General features: G+C 44.1%; 1 protein-coding gene across 1 annotated transcript in view; it reads left to right on the forward strand.

Moving 5' to 3' along the window:
- The window catches only part of LOC144768973 (piezo-type mechanosensitive ion channel component 2-like), a 700,333-nt gene that overhangs the window by 503,522 nt on the left and 178,069 nt on the right, over positions 1 to 18,742 (forward strand). The window contains exon 37 of the mRNA XM_078652965.1: positions 9,945 to 10,136. Within this exon, the coding sequence (XP_078509091.1) occupies positions 9,945 to 10,136 (192 nt within the window). The remainder of the gene's footprint in view (positions 1 to 9,944; positions 10,137 to 18,742) is intronic.

Raw genomic sequence — 18,742 nt, forward strand, 5'->3', positions numbered from 1 at the left:
AGACCGGATATTGACCTCGTAACCTGCAATATTCCGGGTCAGGTATGGGAGGTTCATTTTTCCAAACTGTATTCCTGCCATGACGATATGAATGGAAGAGGGTCTGTCCATTCCTCTCCTCATGTTGACTACTCCCTTTTCCCTGGCGATCCCGATTTTACACTGAAGGAAGTAGAATATGCTATTAACTCCATCATTCCACAAAAAGCTGCAGGACCAGATGGCATCCCTGGGGATCTGCTAAAAGCTGATGGTGCTAATTGGGGTAAATTAATCCACTCCCTCCTCCTTGCCATCTGTAGGGGTGCCCCCATTCCTGTCTCTTGGAAGGGGGCAGAGGTGGTTCCCATCCACAAGAAAGGCCCTAGGGATGATCCGTCCAATTATAGGCCGATTAGCTTACTGGATGTAAGCCAAAAAGTTGTCGGTAAAGTCATTCTACTCAGGATACTCAACTGGGTGGATGAAAACAAAATACTTACCGATTTTCAGGCCGGTTTTAGAGTAGGCACTGGAACGATAGAGCAGGCCTTTAGGCTTATGATGATCCACTGGAAGGTGGTAGTGATAGGCAAGGGCAGTCTTTATCTCGCGTTTATCGATTTAAAGACTGCCTTTGACCTCGTTCCCAGGGACTCGCTATGGAGGGTTCTGGCCAACATGGGGCTCCCACAGTACTTATTGTCCCTATTAGTTAGGCTCCATCAAGACAGCTTTGCCCAAATCAGGTGGGGTTCCGGAGGGGAGAAAACAGGCTGTATTCCGGTCAAGAGAGGGGTCCGCCAGGGATGTGTTCTGGCTCCCACCCTTTTCTCCCTGTACATTAATGGGGTGGTGGAGCACTTACTTAAATCTCCATCTGACGAACCATCCCTGGGGGGGGTACGTATACCGACCCTCCTCTTCGCGGACGACACGCTCCTAATCTCCAAAACCCCTATGGGACTACAGAAACTCTTGGATAACTTCCAATCCTTTTGTACCGATCGAGGCTTGGTCATAAACACCAATAAAACAAAATACCTCGTCCTTAATCCCCCTAAACAGAAAGTGCGCCCCCCTACTTTAAACACCGAATCCCTGGAAAGGGTGAAAGAATTTGATTATTTAGGGATACGCATTTCTGACAAAATGGATTGGACTCCCCATCTAGATAAGATGCTGCTGAATCATAAAAGGATCACAGGTGCCCTATTAAGGGAGCAACGTTCCAGTTCGTTCAAACCAATAGGAACAGTCCTAGAGATCTATGCCGCCAAAGGTGTCAGCTCTGCGCTTTATGGAGCTGAACTTTGGGGCTTCGCATCTTCTCAAGCACTGCAAAAATCTGAGAATAAATTCTGTAGGCAAATAATGTCCCTCCCTCAAAGTACCCCCCTTTTGCCCTTATTTATGGACCTTGGCTGTACCCAGATCGGCGAAATTGCGAAATTTCGCCCTCTCCTATTATGGGCCCGCATTTGGCGGGTAGAGGAACTTAGTGCCTACGCCAGAAGTTTGGAAGAAATAATGGAGTCACCACACTGGGCCAGAGTCAAATGGTTAACTGATATGAAAAATCTATTGTCAAATTTGGGCCTATCAGACTCTTGGTCCAGCAGAACCTCTCCTCCAAAACAAGTTCTTAAAAACCTCTTTCGGGATTGGGCTTGCTCCCAAAGGCATTCTAGTCCATCCATTGGCAGACTCACAGAGGATTTTTTGATGTTTAAAGATTGTCCCAGGCGAGAACCCTATCTAGACACAATCGGGAAACCTTTTGCCCGGTCTTTGTATTTTAAATTCAGAACGGGTACTCTTCCACTGAACACTTTTACCAAAACATGGAAATCCTGTACAGACAAAACTGACCTGTGTCCATCATGTTCAGCCCACCCAGAGACATTAGCTCATTTTTTATTTGTCTGCAAGGAATATGCCAATCCAAGAAGGGTGTGGCTGAAGAACTTGTGTCGGCAACTTGGAACTAGGAGCCATGTTGAGGCAACCAGGATACTTGTTTCGGATAGTTATGTACCCTATGCTTGTGCCCTAGCAAAATTTCTATTTTGGGCTTGGGCTATTCGAGCCAGAAAGCTTAAATACTCTGTTTAATTTTTTCTTAAACAATATTTATTCTAGTAAATGCTGTACTTCTTGTTATCAACTGGACATGTATCATTAATTTTATTATTACTTTTAAACTGCTTTTATGATAATGACATTTTATCGAAATAAAGCTTTTTGACTTTGACTTTGACATAGAGCCAATGTGAAGTTTGGTCTAGTAATTGTCTATGAAAGTGAGCCTTCAGCTTCTGTCAGAAAACTCAGTGTTGGTCAGTGTTCTAAGGTTGGGAGGCAAAGAATTCCAGCCTAATATGGCTGCCCTGAAGAATGATTGTTTCTGTGTTGAAGCGGGTTTGAATGTATCTGCTTCTAGGAGAAAGGTTTTCTGACTTCTAATGCGCTTCAAACCACCAGAGACAGAGGGCCACATATATCAACATTAGGAATAGCTAATTGTGATTTTCTGCGAATCGCAATTAGGTACTCGCTATTCCTAATGTGTGAAACTCAAAGAGTTTTATTTAGCGATTCCTAGGGGGTCGCAAATCGACCTACCTCATTAAAATTAATAAGGCTGGTCGCAATTTACGACCCCCTAGGAATCACTAAAATCACAAGGATGATGGCCTTCTAGGGCCATCAGACCACTGTGTCAATAAAGCAATCTTTTTTTTTTTAAATGCAGCTGATTTTCCTTAAAGGAAAATGGGTTGCGTTTAAAAGTAAACAAAATGAAGTCTTCAATTGCCTGCTCTTGAAAAACGTTTTCGCCACCATTCAGGGCCCCCTTCCATTTACGAATGGGTTACCATCAACTTGAAGTTGGTGGTAAAATGCAAATGTTTTGTGACCGCATTCACGGTCACAAAATATTCATACATACCGCTGCAATTTGGTATTTGGACGGTAACGCACAAAATACGCCCCTTCCAAATGCCAAATCGCAAATCCATTCAGTGATTCATCTGTTTGCAAACACAAAATAGGTTCATACATGAGGATCAAAGTGTAGATCAGTCAGAGGGGGAAGAGTGCCTTTGTGAATGGTTCTGTGTAAGAGACAACACATTTTACTGTCAAATACTCACATTGGTATTTTGTAACACATACCTTTGCCTACAACCTTTGGACAGAGAGGTGATAGGATTTCTGTAGATCGATAAAAACACAACCCCTCCCCCACCTTCTCTCCCAACGCCCAGCGCTCCACCCCTTCCCAGAATTCCTTGTTGAAACAAAAACTGATAGTTGAACATGCTGTATATAGTTATCTCTATTCTAGGTGGTTTCTGCTTGATAGGTGGCCTTGCTAATGTCTATAGTTTTTCCCACGTAAGCTGGTTGCTTGTTCCCATTGGCTATTCATAAAGCAATGTTCCTGTAAAATGTGAAGCACTTTAAAATGTCCAGGAAATCCAAGAAAAATTGGAGGTAAGTAGGCAAAAAGGTTGGAGGAAGACAACCCGAAGGCTAGTCAAAGTAACTTTCCACTTTCCACCGTAGCAAAAGTGATGACGAAACAGAAGGGATAACTGGATACCAGCCCTGCAGTCAGGGATTCCAGTCTGAAGGGGAAAACTGAAGCCAGCTCAGATAAGAGATGCCGAAGACTGGAGAGGACTCTAATGTGAGCACCAAGAATAGGAGCTGAATAAAGGACAAAGGAGGTGGAAACTGAAGCTAACAACAGAGGTGCGGGTTGGGAGGCCGGGTGTGAACTTCATTGACAGTAATACACCAGAGACAACCTGGACATGTCTAGTGTAATTTTTCTATCTTGAAGTGTTCTTATATTGCTTTTGCTGGTCTTTCCCCAAAAGGCTAGGCGAGGACCTTTAAATGTCAATGATTTTTCCTGTGGAGGTAGCCATGTCTGAAGTTTTTTATCTCAGTAATGAACCTTCCATCTCTCTATTCTCCGTAACCACCAGGTTCTAGCTCTAGATGGACAAGTTGTTCACCTGACTCCCTTCATATGAATTGTAACACGCGGCTAGACTGTATGTATTCTGTGTTGTTGTTCAATATTAGCAGACTGCTGTTTATTATTATTGTGTTGAGGGTTCCTAGCCAGACTATGGCTAAGCATTAACGTATGTGAATCTATTAAAGATACAAAGCTGGACGTTGGACTTGGCCCTCTTTGCGGGGTCATCCCAAACATTTTTCCTTCACCCCTCCTGTTTTTTTAAACCAGTTTTTGTTGTCTTTGAGATCTCTATGCACTTTGTGCTAAACAGGGGTAAAAATGGTTTACACCTGATTGGCATATTTAATTTACTTATAAGTTCCTGGTAAAGTCGTATACCACAGGGCTGGTAAATTAAATTCTACTATGTAGACCTGCAGCACTTATTATGCCACCAACTTAAGTAGCCCCTTAAAGCATGTCTTATGCCTGCCATTGCAGCAGGTGGCAGTTTTAAACAGTCAATTTGATTGGGCAAAATAACCTACTTGCCAAACTTAAAACTATTAATTCATCCGTAAGGTAGGTACTAGGAAGTCCGTAGGGTAGGGTGCATTGTAATTAAAATGTTGGACATGTACTTTCTAAGATTTTCAAGTCCTGGTAGTGAAAAACTCCTACATTTGTTTTTCACTACTGTGATGACCTCACCCATAGAATAGCATTGGCTTACCTTATTGCTATTGCTATTCCTAACTTTTTATTGTGACCAGGTAGTAAAATCATATTAGTGTTATCTGAGGAAATTGTAATTTAAAGCCTCTGTAATGGTACAGTTAGAATTTAAGTCACGATTATGAAAATGCCACTTTTAGAAAGTTGGCATTTTCCTGTCCTAACTATTTGGTGCCTGCTGCTTGTTCCTGGATCACATGAGTAGGTGTAGTTGGTAGTTAGCCTTTGTGTATTCCTCCTAGACAGTATCACAAAGGAGGGTCTGGGTGTCGGCAGGATGGGCCACCTCTGACTTGTTTTTCTGAAGTGCAAGTGTGGTTACCTACCACACTTGCACTTCAGAAAAACTGGCTCAGCTTACACACAAAGGACTTCACACTAGCCTATTGTGCCCGCAGACAGACTGGGACCAAGGCATGGTGGCAGGAAAATACCAGATACATTTGTGGGGGGAAACTTCAGAAAGTTCTCCCACTTCAAAGAAGGCACCAGGTGTAAATATTGGACCCTCAGACCCTACTCTTCAAGTCACTTCTGGACCTGTGTACTCTGCCCGGAAGAAGAATTGCCCAGTTGTAAAGTCTGTCCTACTTCCCATGCCATGCTTTGCTGACTAAGGTCTGCTTTGCTGCCAAGGCCTACTGTTTCACACCAGGACTGTTCTGCTGGTGTGAGCAGACTGCTGAGACGCATATGCCTGTGTGAACCCAAGACTCAAATCTTCAAGGGTCAGTTGGCTGGCTTCCTGTTCAAGCTACAAGGACATAACAGGCGTCTTTGATGTAGACGCAGCACGGCAGAGCTCGACACCGGCCCAGCTCGATGCATTTCATTGTCGACGCACTGCAGCGCAAATCTTCGCACGCCCTGGTGGCTCCTTCTATGCTGTTGAAGCTCAACACCGACATGGACCCATCGCGACGCATCTCCCCCCCTGGACCGACGCATCGCAGTGCCTGTTTTCGAAGCCGCAACAGCTCCCTCAACAAGGACGCAGGACTCTGGATCCCAATCTCCTGTCGACAACTCTTCAGCACCAGCCCGCACAGCTCGGCATAAGGAATTTGCATCTCGATACCCAGAAAACAAGGCACTTGGTCAGCAGACTGAACTCAGTCCTGTATCTGACCTGCGCCCCATCATATCCGGCCTGAACTTGTGACTTGGACCTGCTCTACTGCACCCAGATAGTTGGGGCTTTTTGCTTCTTAGCGCTTGAGTGCTACCAAACCTTTAAAATTCCATATCTCCGGTTCTACTCGTTAGATTTTTGTGGTTTTGGTGTCAAATAATTTATTAAATTTTACTCTAGGTATTCCAAATTGGTTTGGGATTTTTCTTGTGTGTGGTTTTGTTGTCAAATAATTTATTAAATTTTACTCTAGGTATTCCAAATTGGTTTGGGATTTTTCTTGTGTGTGTTTGCACTTTATTACTGTTTGTGTGCTGCAAAAATACTTTACGCATTGCTTCTAAGGTAAGCCTGACTGCTTTTGTGCCAAGCTTAAAAGGGGTTAAGCACGGGTTAATTTAGTGACTTTAGTGGTAGTGGTTCAACCCCCCCTCCCCACCCACCCCCCACCCCCAGCAAGCCAGTTTCTCACATTGGTGGTATCGGTGGAATACAGTCCCTGCCAGAAGAGCTAGAGGGCAGAAAGGAAGAAAGGAAACTCAAACTGCAGCGGGTCAAGATTAAACTAATATCAGAGGAGGGAAAGGCTGAGGCTGAGAGGGCCTAGGCTGAGAGGAAACCACTGCCTGCAGCATGAGATGGGCATGAAGGAGCTGGAACTCAAAGCCAGGCAAACCTCAGTCCAGCAGCAATGGTGGAAGTAGTACCCACTGTCCACAGGAGAAAAGAGGGTTCACATTGCAAGTATCTGGTGCTTAACTTTGTTGTGGGGGATGACATAGATAGATGGTTTGAGGGCTGTGAGGTTGTTTGGGAGATGCATAGGGTCCCTGATGAGGATTGGGGAGCCAGCCTCTGGAGACACATTTCCAGTGAAGAGAGGAATGCCCTGTTAGCTCTAGGGAAAGGAGAAAGAATAAAGTTTCTCCTCATGAAGGATACACTCATCAGCAAATATGCGCTCACCCCAGAAAAGTATAGGCAAATGTTTAGGGACAGCCAGAAATTGCCCTAGCAGTCCTGGCTAGATTGGGTGGACCAATGCTGCAATACCTGGATGGTTGGGTGAAGGACAGTGATGTGAGTGATTACCAAGCGTTGTACAATTTGATTGCAATTGACTGCTCTGAGAGACACCATGGCCAGCCAGACCAAGATAGTGGAAAGGCTGTTTTCTCCAAAGAAGTATAGCGGACAGGTGTGTAGGGGGCTCTTTTCTGCGCCATGGCCCTGGTATCCTGGGGTGGGGTGGGGAGGTAACCCAGAGGAGGGTCATAGATAGTCCCCATATGCCCATTGACTGGATCCTGATAAATGATTTGACCCTAGTGTTAGAGGAGCTGGGAGGGATGGGTGTCAGGATGCTCTGAAAGCACAGGTTTCTAATGCTCCCCTCATGGTGAGGGGAGCATTAGAAATGTTCACTGTTTCTTACTGGCGGTAAGGAACATTAACAAAATGCCTACATGTCAGCCCATCTAAATTGGGTGGGTGTTCTAGGTGCTGCTCCACCAGCCCTTACTCCCCGGGCTGTTGGAGGGTATTAATCACGATGGAGACAAAATAGTCTCCTCTGTATTTAACCCTAAGGTCCGCCCGCATGTAAATGTGATGGGCAGACCACTATGTTGTCAGACAGGGTACCGAAATTACGACGGAGTACCCTCTCCGCCAATATATAAATCAGGCCCATAATAATTTACAATATGATTTTTTGTACGTAGCTTTATCTGAATTCCTAATTAGTAGGGAGTCATATACCTTTTCAAAGAGATGGTCTCCAGTAAACAGTTGTCACACACCAGTGCAGGATTTGCTGACTGATCGGGAAAGAACTTGGGAGATGACATATGATATGCTCCAGCTTTCAAACCTAATCCTAAACAGTAAAAACACTGCTGACCTAGATTGTGCCATTGACTGCTATCTTAGTATTTCCTCAGTGACAATCTAGACCCAAGGCAGTGAGTGCTGATGGGACAAAAAGATACCCTTTTTATAGAGCACAGTGGTGTGGAGTCTGTTTAGCAGATCTCAGGCTCCAGCAGCGGTCTAAAATCCTGTAGTCCAAATTTAAGAAAAGGCTGAAACATACTAAAAGGATGGACATACTTACAATTTTTGGGGAGACTAGAGATGTGGAGTTCTCGTCATACATTGACACTACCTACTCTGTGTTTTGAAAAGTTCTGCGTTACTTTTTTTCCTTGTCAACTACAGGCTCTGCGGATACAATCTCTTTTCTCCTATCTTCTGCTCCATATAACATTGACTTTCCAATGTATTCTTTGCACTGTGTCATGCTGTGTGTGATCTCATTCTCCTACCCCGTTTTTCTTTTGTGGAAGCTCTTTTCTTTTGTTTCTCTTTGATTTCCTACTAATCTAAGCTTTCTTTAGATCTTGTGTACTTTCAGTGCTAGTTTTACCCTGCCTAGTCTAGAAATTTTAAATATGTTATTTCTTTTTTGTTTAGTAATTCTTTATTAATGATGAAAGACGAACATATCCGTATAGGTGATGTACAGCATGACAGATTCTCATAAGTCTATTGACTGTACAGATATATGTATGCAAATAAGGGGGAAAAACTGCACGAATAGAAGAGGGAGTGAAAAGTAGGGGAAAGATAAAGGAAGAAAGGCAAGTGGTAGGGGGAAGGGATATCACACATATTGCATATAATAACCATACTCTTCATTGTTCATAGTCAAGGGGCAAACTAGACAGAATAGGTCTCGGGGAGAAAGACAAAGTTGTATCAACCGAATATTGGATATATCAAGGGTATACCCTTCAGGGTCGTGGATGGTCATGGATGAGAAAGGTAAGTAAGTTAACTGTCTACTTGCCAGGAAAAGGGGGAGTATTGAAGAGGGAGGGGAGGGAAGGGTAGAGGAAGGGGATGAAGGAAGGGAAAGGCATGTGTGCGATGAGAGGAAAGAAAGGGGTTTAGAGGATAGAGGAGGATGGAGGGGGGAGGAAGAAAAGGCAAGATGGGGGAGGGGAAGGCAGGGGTAGAAAACTCAGGCGTTTCATAGGAAAGGAACACATTTTGTTGAAACACATCTGCCTGGTCTTGCAGGCCATATATGACACGCTTGTGGGACGCCGTCTGAATCATCGCTACCATCCAGTCTTCCTGCGAGGGGAGTAGAGTGATCTCCATTGTCTTAAGATACACATTTTGGCTGTAAAGCGCACAATGTGCAAAAGGCGACGTTGTGAGCGCGTAATGTCAGGCGGATCATGTAACAAAATGATGGAAGTGGTGAAGGGGAGTCGGACGGGAATATTTGACTCAAAATATCCCCGCGTAGGTCCAGAAAAGCTGTATGGAAGGACAACATAGGATATGGGGAAGGTCACATTTAACTCCCTAACATCTCCAGCAGTTAGAATGAGGTAATAATCCTGCTCGTTGCAGTTTCAAAGGCATCCAAAACCAGTATGTTTTTAAGGAAAGAGGTTTTTATGATGCACTTTAAAATCAATACTTATTGAAATATTACTTTCGAACAAAAGATGGAATCCAGGACATTCTTGATAAGGCTATCATGGGTTATTGAGAGGAGTTCACAGATTTTGAATTCAATGAAGGAAATGATCGGAGCAATCCACCAAGATTGTGAACTTTTGTTTTTTGTTTTTTCCCAGCTGTGCATATGAATAGGTGGTCTTCTCAACACCCTTTTTCAAATCTAAATGCTGCCAGTCCAACTCGCCGTAATGCATTTTACACTTCATGAGTAATTCCTTTATAATAGGGTAATCACTATTAAGGAGTTGGCATTAGATTCCAGGTTTGACATCCATTTTACCAAATTTATATTTATTATAGAGGCGAAAAGGTATATGCGAAATTCAAATACTTATTCCCACTTATTCTGTTTCCTGGGCTTACCCTGGTGCCCTCATCTTGTAGCTCAGCAACAGGCGCTCTCTTACTATCTGTCCTCATAAACAGTGGAAAAATCAGGAAACAGAGCTGCTTTGCATGACCCAGCAGCCTTACAATAAGCCTTTGGAATAGATGCCCAGTGTTCTGCCAGCTGTTGACAAATGAGAATGTTTTATGTGGTGATTCATTAACTCATTTTCTTTTAATACACAATTCCAGGGAAAAGAAGCTTCGCAAGAAAGCATTCTTGAGTTTTATAAAGCCAGGAAAATCAAGCAAACACAGGATTCCTTTGATGGCATGGAGACAGATGCCGTAGTAGACAGTGTAAAGCGCAACCCCATTCTGGCCTACCAGAAGATCCCCAGCATGGACTCCAGACGTTCTCAGGACAGCATCCTATCCAGGTTGGTTTCTTCACAAAGGCTTATACCTCCAGCATGCCATCACCAATACCACCAATAATGCAACCACCACCTACTCAAATCACCAGATCACCATCACCCCTTGTACTACCAATAAAAAACAACCAATACCATCTCCAAAATGCCACCACCAATCTCCCTATCATAAGTACCAGTCCTCCTACCATCAATGCCCCCAGTACCATCACCATTGTTAACTCCATGGTGCTACGCCTCCTGGATGTAATAAAAAGCAATTAGGAGGTATGTGTATGTGATGGACATAAATTAATGTTCGGACAATTGATCATAATAACTAATACCACAACCGCCAATACCACACCACCATCATTAGCACCCTAATACCAATAGCACACCACCAGCAATGTGACCACCCCTACCACCAATACCACCATCGCTGATACTTTCAAAACCACAGCCTTCAACACCACCATTAGTAATATCACCGTGAAACAAATCAACAAAAATACCAACACCATCAATAAAACAATCAGCAGTACCAGTAATACCCCCATCTGATAGAAACATCTAGCCATAGATTCCTTAACTTTGAATTCTCCCCAGGCACCAGTCTGGATCCGGAAATTTTTCAGCGGTACCTCTGCGCACCGGGGATGGCGTTGTATGGCTCAGTGGGGACTTCGTGTCTGTATATGAAGTCAGTGGAGCCATATAAGTCCCCTCCAGTGCGCGCACATCAGTTTCTTCTTTTCTGCGCTGCAACGCGGATCTGGAGAAGTGGCTCCTCTGGCCTTCTGTTTTCAACTTTCCTCGACACCTTTTGCGTCTGGGAAAGGTGTCGATATGCCTTCGGGGTTCAAGACGTTCGAGACCTGTACTCGACAGATGTCTGCTATGAATCTGCATTCCAGCCTTGGAGACACTGCATTGGCTCCCTGTTAGGGAACGCATAGAATTCAAAGCACTCTGTATCAGTCACAGGATTGCCCATGGAAAGGGGCCCTGTCTTTTGCGTAATCTGCTTCTTCCTTATAAGCCCAATCGGCTCCTGCGCTCTATGGGTGCAGGCCTGTTCTTGGTCCCCAGAATTAACAGGGCAAGAATGGGGGGTCGCTCTTTTCGCTACTTGGCTGCGCAAAGATGGAACTCCCTTCCACATAAGCTTCGTGTGGAGCCCTCTGAGGTGCTGTTCCGGAAAGAGCTGAAAACCTTCCTGTTTCCTAAGTCCTAATCTTCCGGAGCATGGCTTGAGAGGCCTCTCCTAGCTGCTGTTCAGTCCTTGATAGCGCGGGGACACACCGGCAGGTGTAACCAGGCGCTTTAAAAACTGAGAATTATTATTAATATTATTATTATTATCTGTATGTGGTGCTCAGGAGAGCACCACGACTCCAAGGAGTGCAACGTCTGTGAGAGGCTGAAGCCTAAGTCCTTGCGGGAAAGGCGGATGAAGTTACTGACAGCGCGGCTCTCCCGTTTGAAGTCCAGGCGACGTTGATCTCCTTCCCACTGTGAAGTTCCTGCGTGGGGCCTGTCAAGGAGCTGTTCCCATGGGCGTCGCTTGTCCAAGTTGCGGAAATCCCCGCGGAAGGGATCCAAGTATCGGAGGTCTTCGGCTTCGCGAAGTCATGGCGTTGTTGCTGGTTCCTCCTGGTCCTTACTGGAGATGACAGCAGAGGGGTTGACCCAAATCTTCCCTCCTTATCCTGGAGCTGGGGCAACTATGACCCAAATGCAGGCATATTTTCAGGCTCTGCAAACCTTATTTGGGTCAACACCTGTCCCTTGTGCGCCCTCAGCCCCCAAAGAAGTTGAAGGGACTCTGATTGGGAGCTCGCCGGCGGGTTCGCCCTCGGCGCCGGTCGAGGACCTCAACTCTGTGCCGGGAGTCGGTGTGGCATTGCGACACAGCCTCGTGCGGCTTCCCGTAAGGACGTCGGTGGCGTTGGATGAGCTGATGGACACGACGCCGCCTCGATGCTGATTGACGCCAGAGAAACCATTAGAGGCACATATCGATACGAAACCGCCCAACATCGATCGGCGCCGGAGATGACACTTATAGCCACTGCAGCTCCTGCACCATCCACTCTCCAAGTTGAGGATGAGGTTGCTTGTGTTGCCTTTTCTCCAGTGTTACAGGAATATTCTGCAGACACTGGTGACGTCGACTGCTTGGTTGGTCTTGGTCAACATCAGACAGGAGGTTCTTTGTTTTTTTTTGAAGATGGTAGTCTGCAACCATCTCTTGATTATGATCTGCTTTCTCTACCACGAATGGTGACAGAGGCCAGTGCAGCTTTTGTAGAAGCTATCAAAAGTGCTGCTGGAATATTAAAATGGCAGCTTCCATTGGTGACTTTGTCATCTGATCCAATGGTGGATCTACTTCATCAGGGTGTCACTGGTGTTGACCCTTTTCTACCTTACGTAGAGTCTTTTTATGATATTCTCCTAGGTACTTGGGCATGTCCGATGTCAGGCATCAATGTTGAGTGTGCCATTTTGCATCGTCATCGTCCTGCTCCGGATAACCCTGCTTGCCTTTCTTGACACCCTACTGCTAAAGGGTTTGTTGTGCAAATGGCTACAGCTTTGCCAAGTGTGGAGGTTTCTCCTTTGCTTCTTCCAGGTAGAGAGTCTAGGTGGTTGGAGATGTGTGGACGGAATGGCTTTGCATCGACTAGTTTGGCCTTGAGGTTGTTGTACACATCTTGTGTCCTAGGAAGGACTTCCTTTGGTTTGTGGGACTCTGTCAGCCATCTGCTTCCTTCCCTTCCTGTAGGGGTCAGGGCTGAGCTCTCTCAGCTTGTGCAGGATGGCTGTGAAATGACGAGCTTTAAAAATAAATCAGCAATGGACACAACAGATTCCATCAGCAGACCTAATACTCAATCAGTTGCTCTCCTTAGAAACGCTTGGTTGCGTGAGTCAAGGTTACCTGAGAATGTTAGGGAGAGTTTAAAAGACTTGACCTTTGATTGGGGTTGTCTATTTGATAGTCATGCTGATTCTTCAGTGCAATGCCTCATTGCTGGATATTAGTAATTGGAGCTTATCAGGTTTTCCTAAGTATCCACGACAGTGGTCCGTATGTTTCAGGCCTACCTCTGGTATGTCTTGTAGTGTTAAGGTAAAGCACTACTTTTTGCATATAATGAGAAAATTTGACTCCGGATTTGACTTGGTTAATCTTCGGATGATGTTTACAGCTGGGTAACTGGTTTACTCTTTCAATTAACTCTGATAAAGGGCTAGTCTCAAGAGTTTATACCCCATTTGGGATGTTACTTACTCTATGTGGAGTATTGGTTTGCTATTATATAGTTCTTCAAAAAATACTACTTTTGTAGTATATTTCTTTATTATAGATCTCTCTGTTATACAGATTAGTCCTACTTGGACTTCATGTTATGTTCTCGTAAGAACTATTGTAGTGAGCTAAGAGCCCCCTTTTCCTCTTGTGATACCCTTTCGGGGGGTCCTGTTACATTTTCACACATCTATGGTATCTTCTAAACTAATGGATTCAGTGTGGTTTGTTTGCTCTCCTTCAGTGGACTATGTATTTATTATGGGTGCTTCAAATCTTTTATGAGTGAGCAAGTTGCAATGTTGCTTTAGTTCAGAGTTTATACTGTGCATTCTTTTGGATGCTATTTGCTTGTGAGTTCTTCCTTAAGAGTAGAGGAGTGGTGCCTAGTGTAGACATGATTATTTCAAAATAGGCAATACCTATCTGTACTCCGCTTGTGGTGCGGTAAATAGGCAGCCAAAGGTTTGCGATTGGTCCAACTTGTCTCTAAACCAATGTAAAATGAAAGTCATGAAGACTATTTTGTGATGGATTTTTCTTCTTCTTTTGATGTTCTTGATATGCATAGCTCTATCTGATCCACATTTCCTATCTTCTGGAGAGGAGGTACTTGTTTATTTTAGCATTTCTCATTTAGTGAGGATTCATGACTGCTTTTTCTTGTGGCTTTCAGTTACCATTTGACAGACTGCATGTTTTTGTAAGGCAAGTCGCTTATAGTATTGAAGTGGTGGCGTAATACCTCCCCCTTTTCTTTCTGCGTTGTGTATTTTTGCCAAATCTCTTGTTTTGGAGATAGTACACAAGATGATAAAAGGTATGCACATGATAACATTTGCTTCTGTGTTTTTTTTTTTATTGTATTGACATTTCTCTATGAGATCATTTCGAGCTGCACGTTTAGGTGCCTCCTCTTCGTTAGTATTATTGAGAAGTGTTTTTTGGAACTGGTTTCTCTGTTCTACTTTATTCTTATGTATATAGTGTATACATGACAATACCATATGTGTTACACATATCGGTTAAAAAAAATGTGAAAAGAAAGATGTCAAAATGCAGTTGATTCTCTTTTCTCGATTGCCTTGGTGTTTGAGCTTTTTATGAGCTCAAAATAGTAGTCAGTCTTTTGCATTTTGGCCCTGTAGGGTGTATGGAGACAGACTTTATAGATTATGTCTACTGGCTATTGGAGTATCCGGTGACACATTTATGTTTGTATATATCTTTCTGTCTATATATGAATCTTGTAGCAAGATGTTATGCAATCAGTGCGTGGAATAAATATGGATATTCCTTTTTGTCCAAACTAAATTATTTATACCAAGGAGGTATTGTTGTTCATCTTTCACTTGAGGATTTGCTCAGGACAGTTCTTTTTCTAATTTTTTATTGTCACAAACAATGCATATTATCAGACTTTTATTATGCTTTTGGCCCTATTTGGTAATCGAGCTTTCTTTTTCCCTCTTGGGGACAGAGGTTCATGTCTGTCTTCAGACAAATGGTTCTTCAGGGGTTTTCAACCCTTTTTCTTCAAAGGACGATTCTCTTGGACCTGTAGGTCATTTTAATATACATGTTTTGAGACAGTGATCATGGATTCTATTAAGAGCCTAGCCCTTATTCTGCTATTCCTATGTACACTTGGTCAGTTGTTAGTTTGATCAATTAGTTCTCTTTTTGAGAACTTTCATAGGATTAGTTTGCAGACCCTCCTCCAGTGGGGTATAGCTAGGGTATTTAATTCAAAGTTAAGGAATCTGCGGCTAGATATTTCTGTCAGATGTAAAAGTTACATACCTTCGGTAAAGTTATATCTGGTAGAGACACAGTCTAGCTGCAAATTTCTTAACGCCCTGCCCATCCTTCCCGCTCTGCAAATGACCTTTGAGGTAAAGGTTATACCCTTTCAGTACTGGGTTTATATACCAGGGATCACTATCTCAATCCATGTTTGGGAAAAACAAAGTGCTTGGCCTGCCACTTAGCTTCTGTTTAGATTTGCATATCATCCATTGCTGAATGTGTATGATTGGTAGAGTGTGTGTGTGTTTTCTCTGGTGCCCTGGTTGACACACCAGTGAGCAGTGTTAATGTATTTGTTTTTTCTATACAAGTCTTCTTGGTGTCATAATACCTTGACACTGGTACTGTCAATATATCTCATAATGGTGTAAATTAACAAACATCTTAGTGTTGTTGTTGTAGATGCTGTTGGGGTATTGCCATGCCTTTTATTACCATTGCTGAATGGTTCATAGAAGGTATGGTCTTTTCCCTCATATGGGGGTTATTCACCAGGTCGCAGAGTTTCATGTAGCCCTGTATCTGAAAGAGACTATTAGTTATAGACTTCTTACCTTAGAATTACCCCCAGGTGTCAGACTGGATCCGGAGACATTTTTTCTTCAATCAAAAATCTTTTATTCGATTCAAGGAATCATCAAAGCGTTACAAAACAAATCTATGTACACATTACAATATTCTTCCATCTAGTACAAACATTTAAAACGGTGTTTCAATTGCAAGGAACTAAAATGCAAGACATATATACAGTTTGAATTTTATCCTTCTAGTCTTGGCTCTAATAACGTAATTTCATTGAAGTTCTTGCCAATACAGTACAAAGAAAACTATTCAATTAGCCCGTGCAGCACCAATTTTGGCTGCAGTGCCACTAAAATTATTAGATGATTCAATCTAAAACCATAAAAAGTGTTAAAAAGCATACCAAATTTCAAAAATATATATTTTTTAAACTTTTAAAATAAATGTATGCCCATTCTTATAACTTATTTAACTAACAGCCAACAAAAATGTACTAACACCAAATACAATAAATTGAGAGCTGTCGGATTTTAAGATTCTGAGCGACTCTAAATAGCTCCTGATGTTCAAACTTCTACCCAAGGGCTTGATCCACTTACGTCTGGGGGTAGCATATGCTGCGCAAAAGAATAGAACATGCGCAATATCCTCGTTAACACCTAGGGGTCGATTCCGATTCGGGAAAAAAACCGTCCGTACGATTTGTATCTGGAGCCCTCTCCGTACGAATCGTACACGTCTGTCCGATTCGCGAAGTACGATCCGTATTCCATGAATCCGTCCGAATTGTCGCGATCCGTACGTATTGCAAGGCTGAAACCGTGAACCGTGCGACTCGTACACATAACGTAAGACTCGTACACATACCGTACGACCCGACGAGTAAGATCCGGACCGGGTTATGAGGACGCGATCCGTACGGTCCACGTCAGGTAAGGGCGAGTCGTACGGAAAAGCACACAAACACATACACACCATATGGTCCGTACATCCCATGATCGCAGGAGTACGCACTGTACTCCTGCGTTCATGGGGTGTACGAGCCGTACCCCCATTGTACGATAGGTGTACGAGCCGTACCCCCATTGTACGAGCCGTATCCCCATCGTACATGGGGTACGGCTCGTACACCGATCGTACAATGGGGCTACGGCTCGTACACCCCATGATCGCAGGGGTACGGTGCGTTCCCCTGCGATCATGGGGGGTACACACCGTACCCGGGGGGCCGTTCCGTACCTGTTTCGGCGCGAACTCTGCTTTTACGGCTGTTTTCAGCTCCCGTAGAAAAAGGGTCGTACGGTGCGTACCCGACACGTATCGTACTTGCTGGTTCGTAAAAACCAGCCGCGAACCGTACGGATGTCGCGTACAGCGGGTTCCGAGGGAGAATCGTATGGAGATTAGAGTCGTACGGTGTCTTGTATGACTCGTACGGAGTACGGCTCCTGGTACAAATCGTACTTCGTCGTACGTATGGGGGACGTTGCAGGGTACGATTCGTACGGGAAAAACGCTCCAACTGCTATTCGGAGCGGTTTTTCCCGAATCAGAATCGACCCCCTAGTGTACACAGCGAGCATTTGGGATCTCTTGCCATCAATTGAGTCTTTGCCCATTTGGCTGTGAAAGCATTGACTTGTAGTATCTCATACCTGAATTTCATGTAGAGTGACTTTGCCAATTGAGGATCAAACTCGTCTAAAAAGGGCTCAAAGCTCTCGGGGAGTCATGTGTCAGGCCCCAATGGTACCATGGAACACCATCAGGGTCTGCCACAGGTCCATTCCCACAGCTCTTCCTTAGAGGGGACATACGTGGGTCAGTGCCCCTGGCCCTAAAGAGAGCCATCCTAGTCCTGGGGACAAGCTGGTGTTCAGTCCATCCTTTTAGTGGCATCAGGTGGCTCCTCCTTCCAGCTGGACATTCTTTTGCCATCGTCACTCCAAAGTTTAGTGTCTTCTCTTGTGCAGCAGTATTTAAGTGTGGGTTGAAAGATCTGGAAGGTAGGCACAATCCAGGGGTGCCACATCATCACTCCAACCCTGCGCCAACACTTCTGCACAACAATATGGAACATTTAAAGATGATGAATTTCGCTGGTCTATGAAAAGACCTTCCCTGAGAGTCTCTGCTCTGCCCACAACAGACATAGCTGCATGATTCCTTCACAGAAACACTTTGACTAGTACTCTTCAAAACCTTTAATGGGAGCCCCTCGTATGTTTGGGTTCAGTGGTCTGGCCTTTCTCATTTGTTTCTGTGTGCATGGGCTTGCCTAAGCCAGGTGCAGTGTGAAGAGTTAATTAGCACATGCAGATGTCCTCCCCACCCTTGTCTTTCCCAGGAACTGGGCCAACCCCTGTTAATGGCTCTATTGTGTTGCAACTTAGCCCATATGTCAGATCATACAATAGCACTGGAAAACAGGCATTCCTCATTCATGCTTTAGACTCTAACCCATTAACTCTATGCACAACAGTTTCCGATACTGGATTTGCTCTGGGCTGAAATGTGTATTGTTGAGTTTCATATTGACAGTGAATTGTGCCTGCATAAAATCAATAAACTGCAATAAAGTTTGTGTTAACAAAAAGTGCTCTGTTGTGTGAAGAGGCCTTTGATTCGCCTGCTGGCCAGCAGAGTAATTCATTCAGGGGGGAACAAAGCCCTGGAATCTGATTATGGCTGAGCCAGGAAAATATGACAATTCTTAAGGTGCCATAAAGAGTACAGTTGTCATGAAAATGACAGTGGATCTGCACTCCATCTACATGTTTACCCCTAAAGGTGATAACAGACCTGTATCTTTAAGCCTTAATATTTGGAAACTGTATTCTGATGCAAATTTCGCCATTTGGTATAATGCAATGAGCACACAGACTTTCAATAAGCACTATAGACAGGCTTCCTGTGCACGGATACCAGACTTAGCTAGATGGTAGTCTCACATACTCAGTCTGCACACACATGTGCTCATACGTTGA

The sequence above is a fragment of the Lissotriton helveticus genome, chromosome 7 (assembly GCF_964261635.1).
Source record: "Lissotriton helveticus chromosome 7, aLisHel1.1, whole genome shotgun sequence".
Taxonomy (NCBI): Eukaryota; Metazoa; Chordata; class Amphibia; order Caudata; family Salamandridae; genus Lissotriton; species Lissotriton helveticus.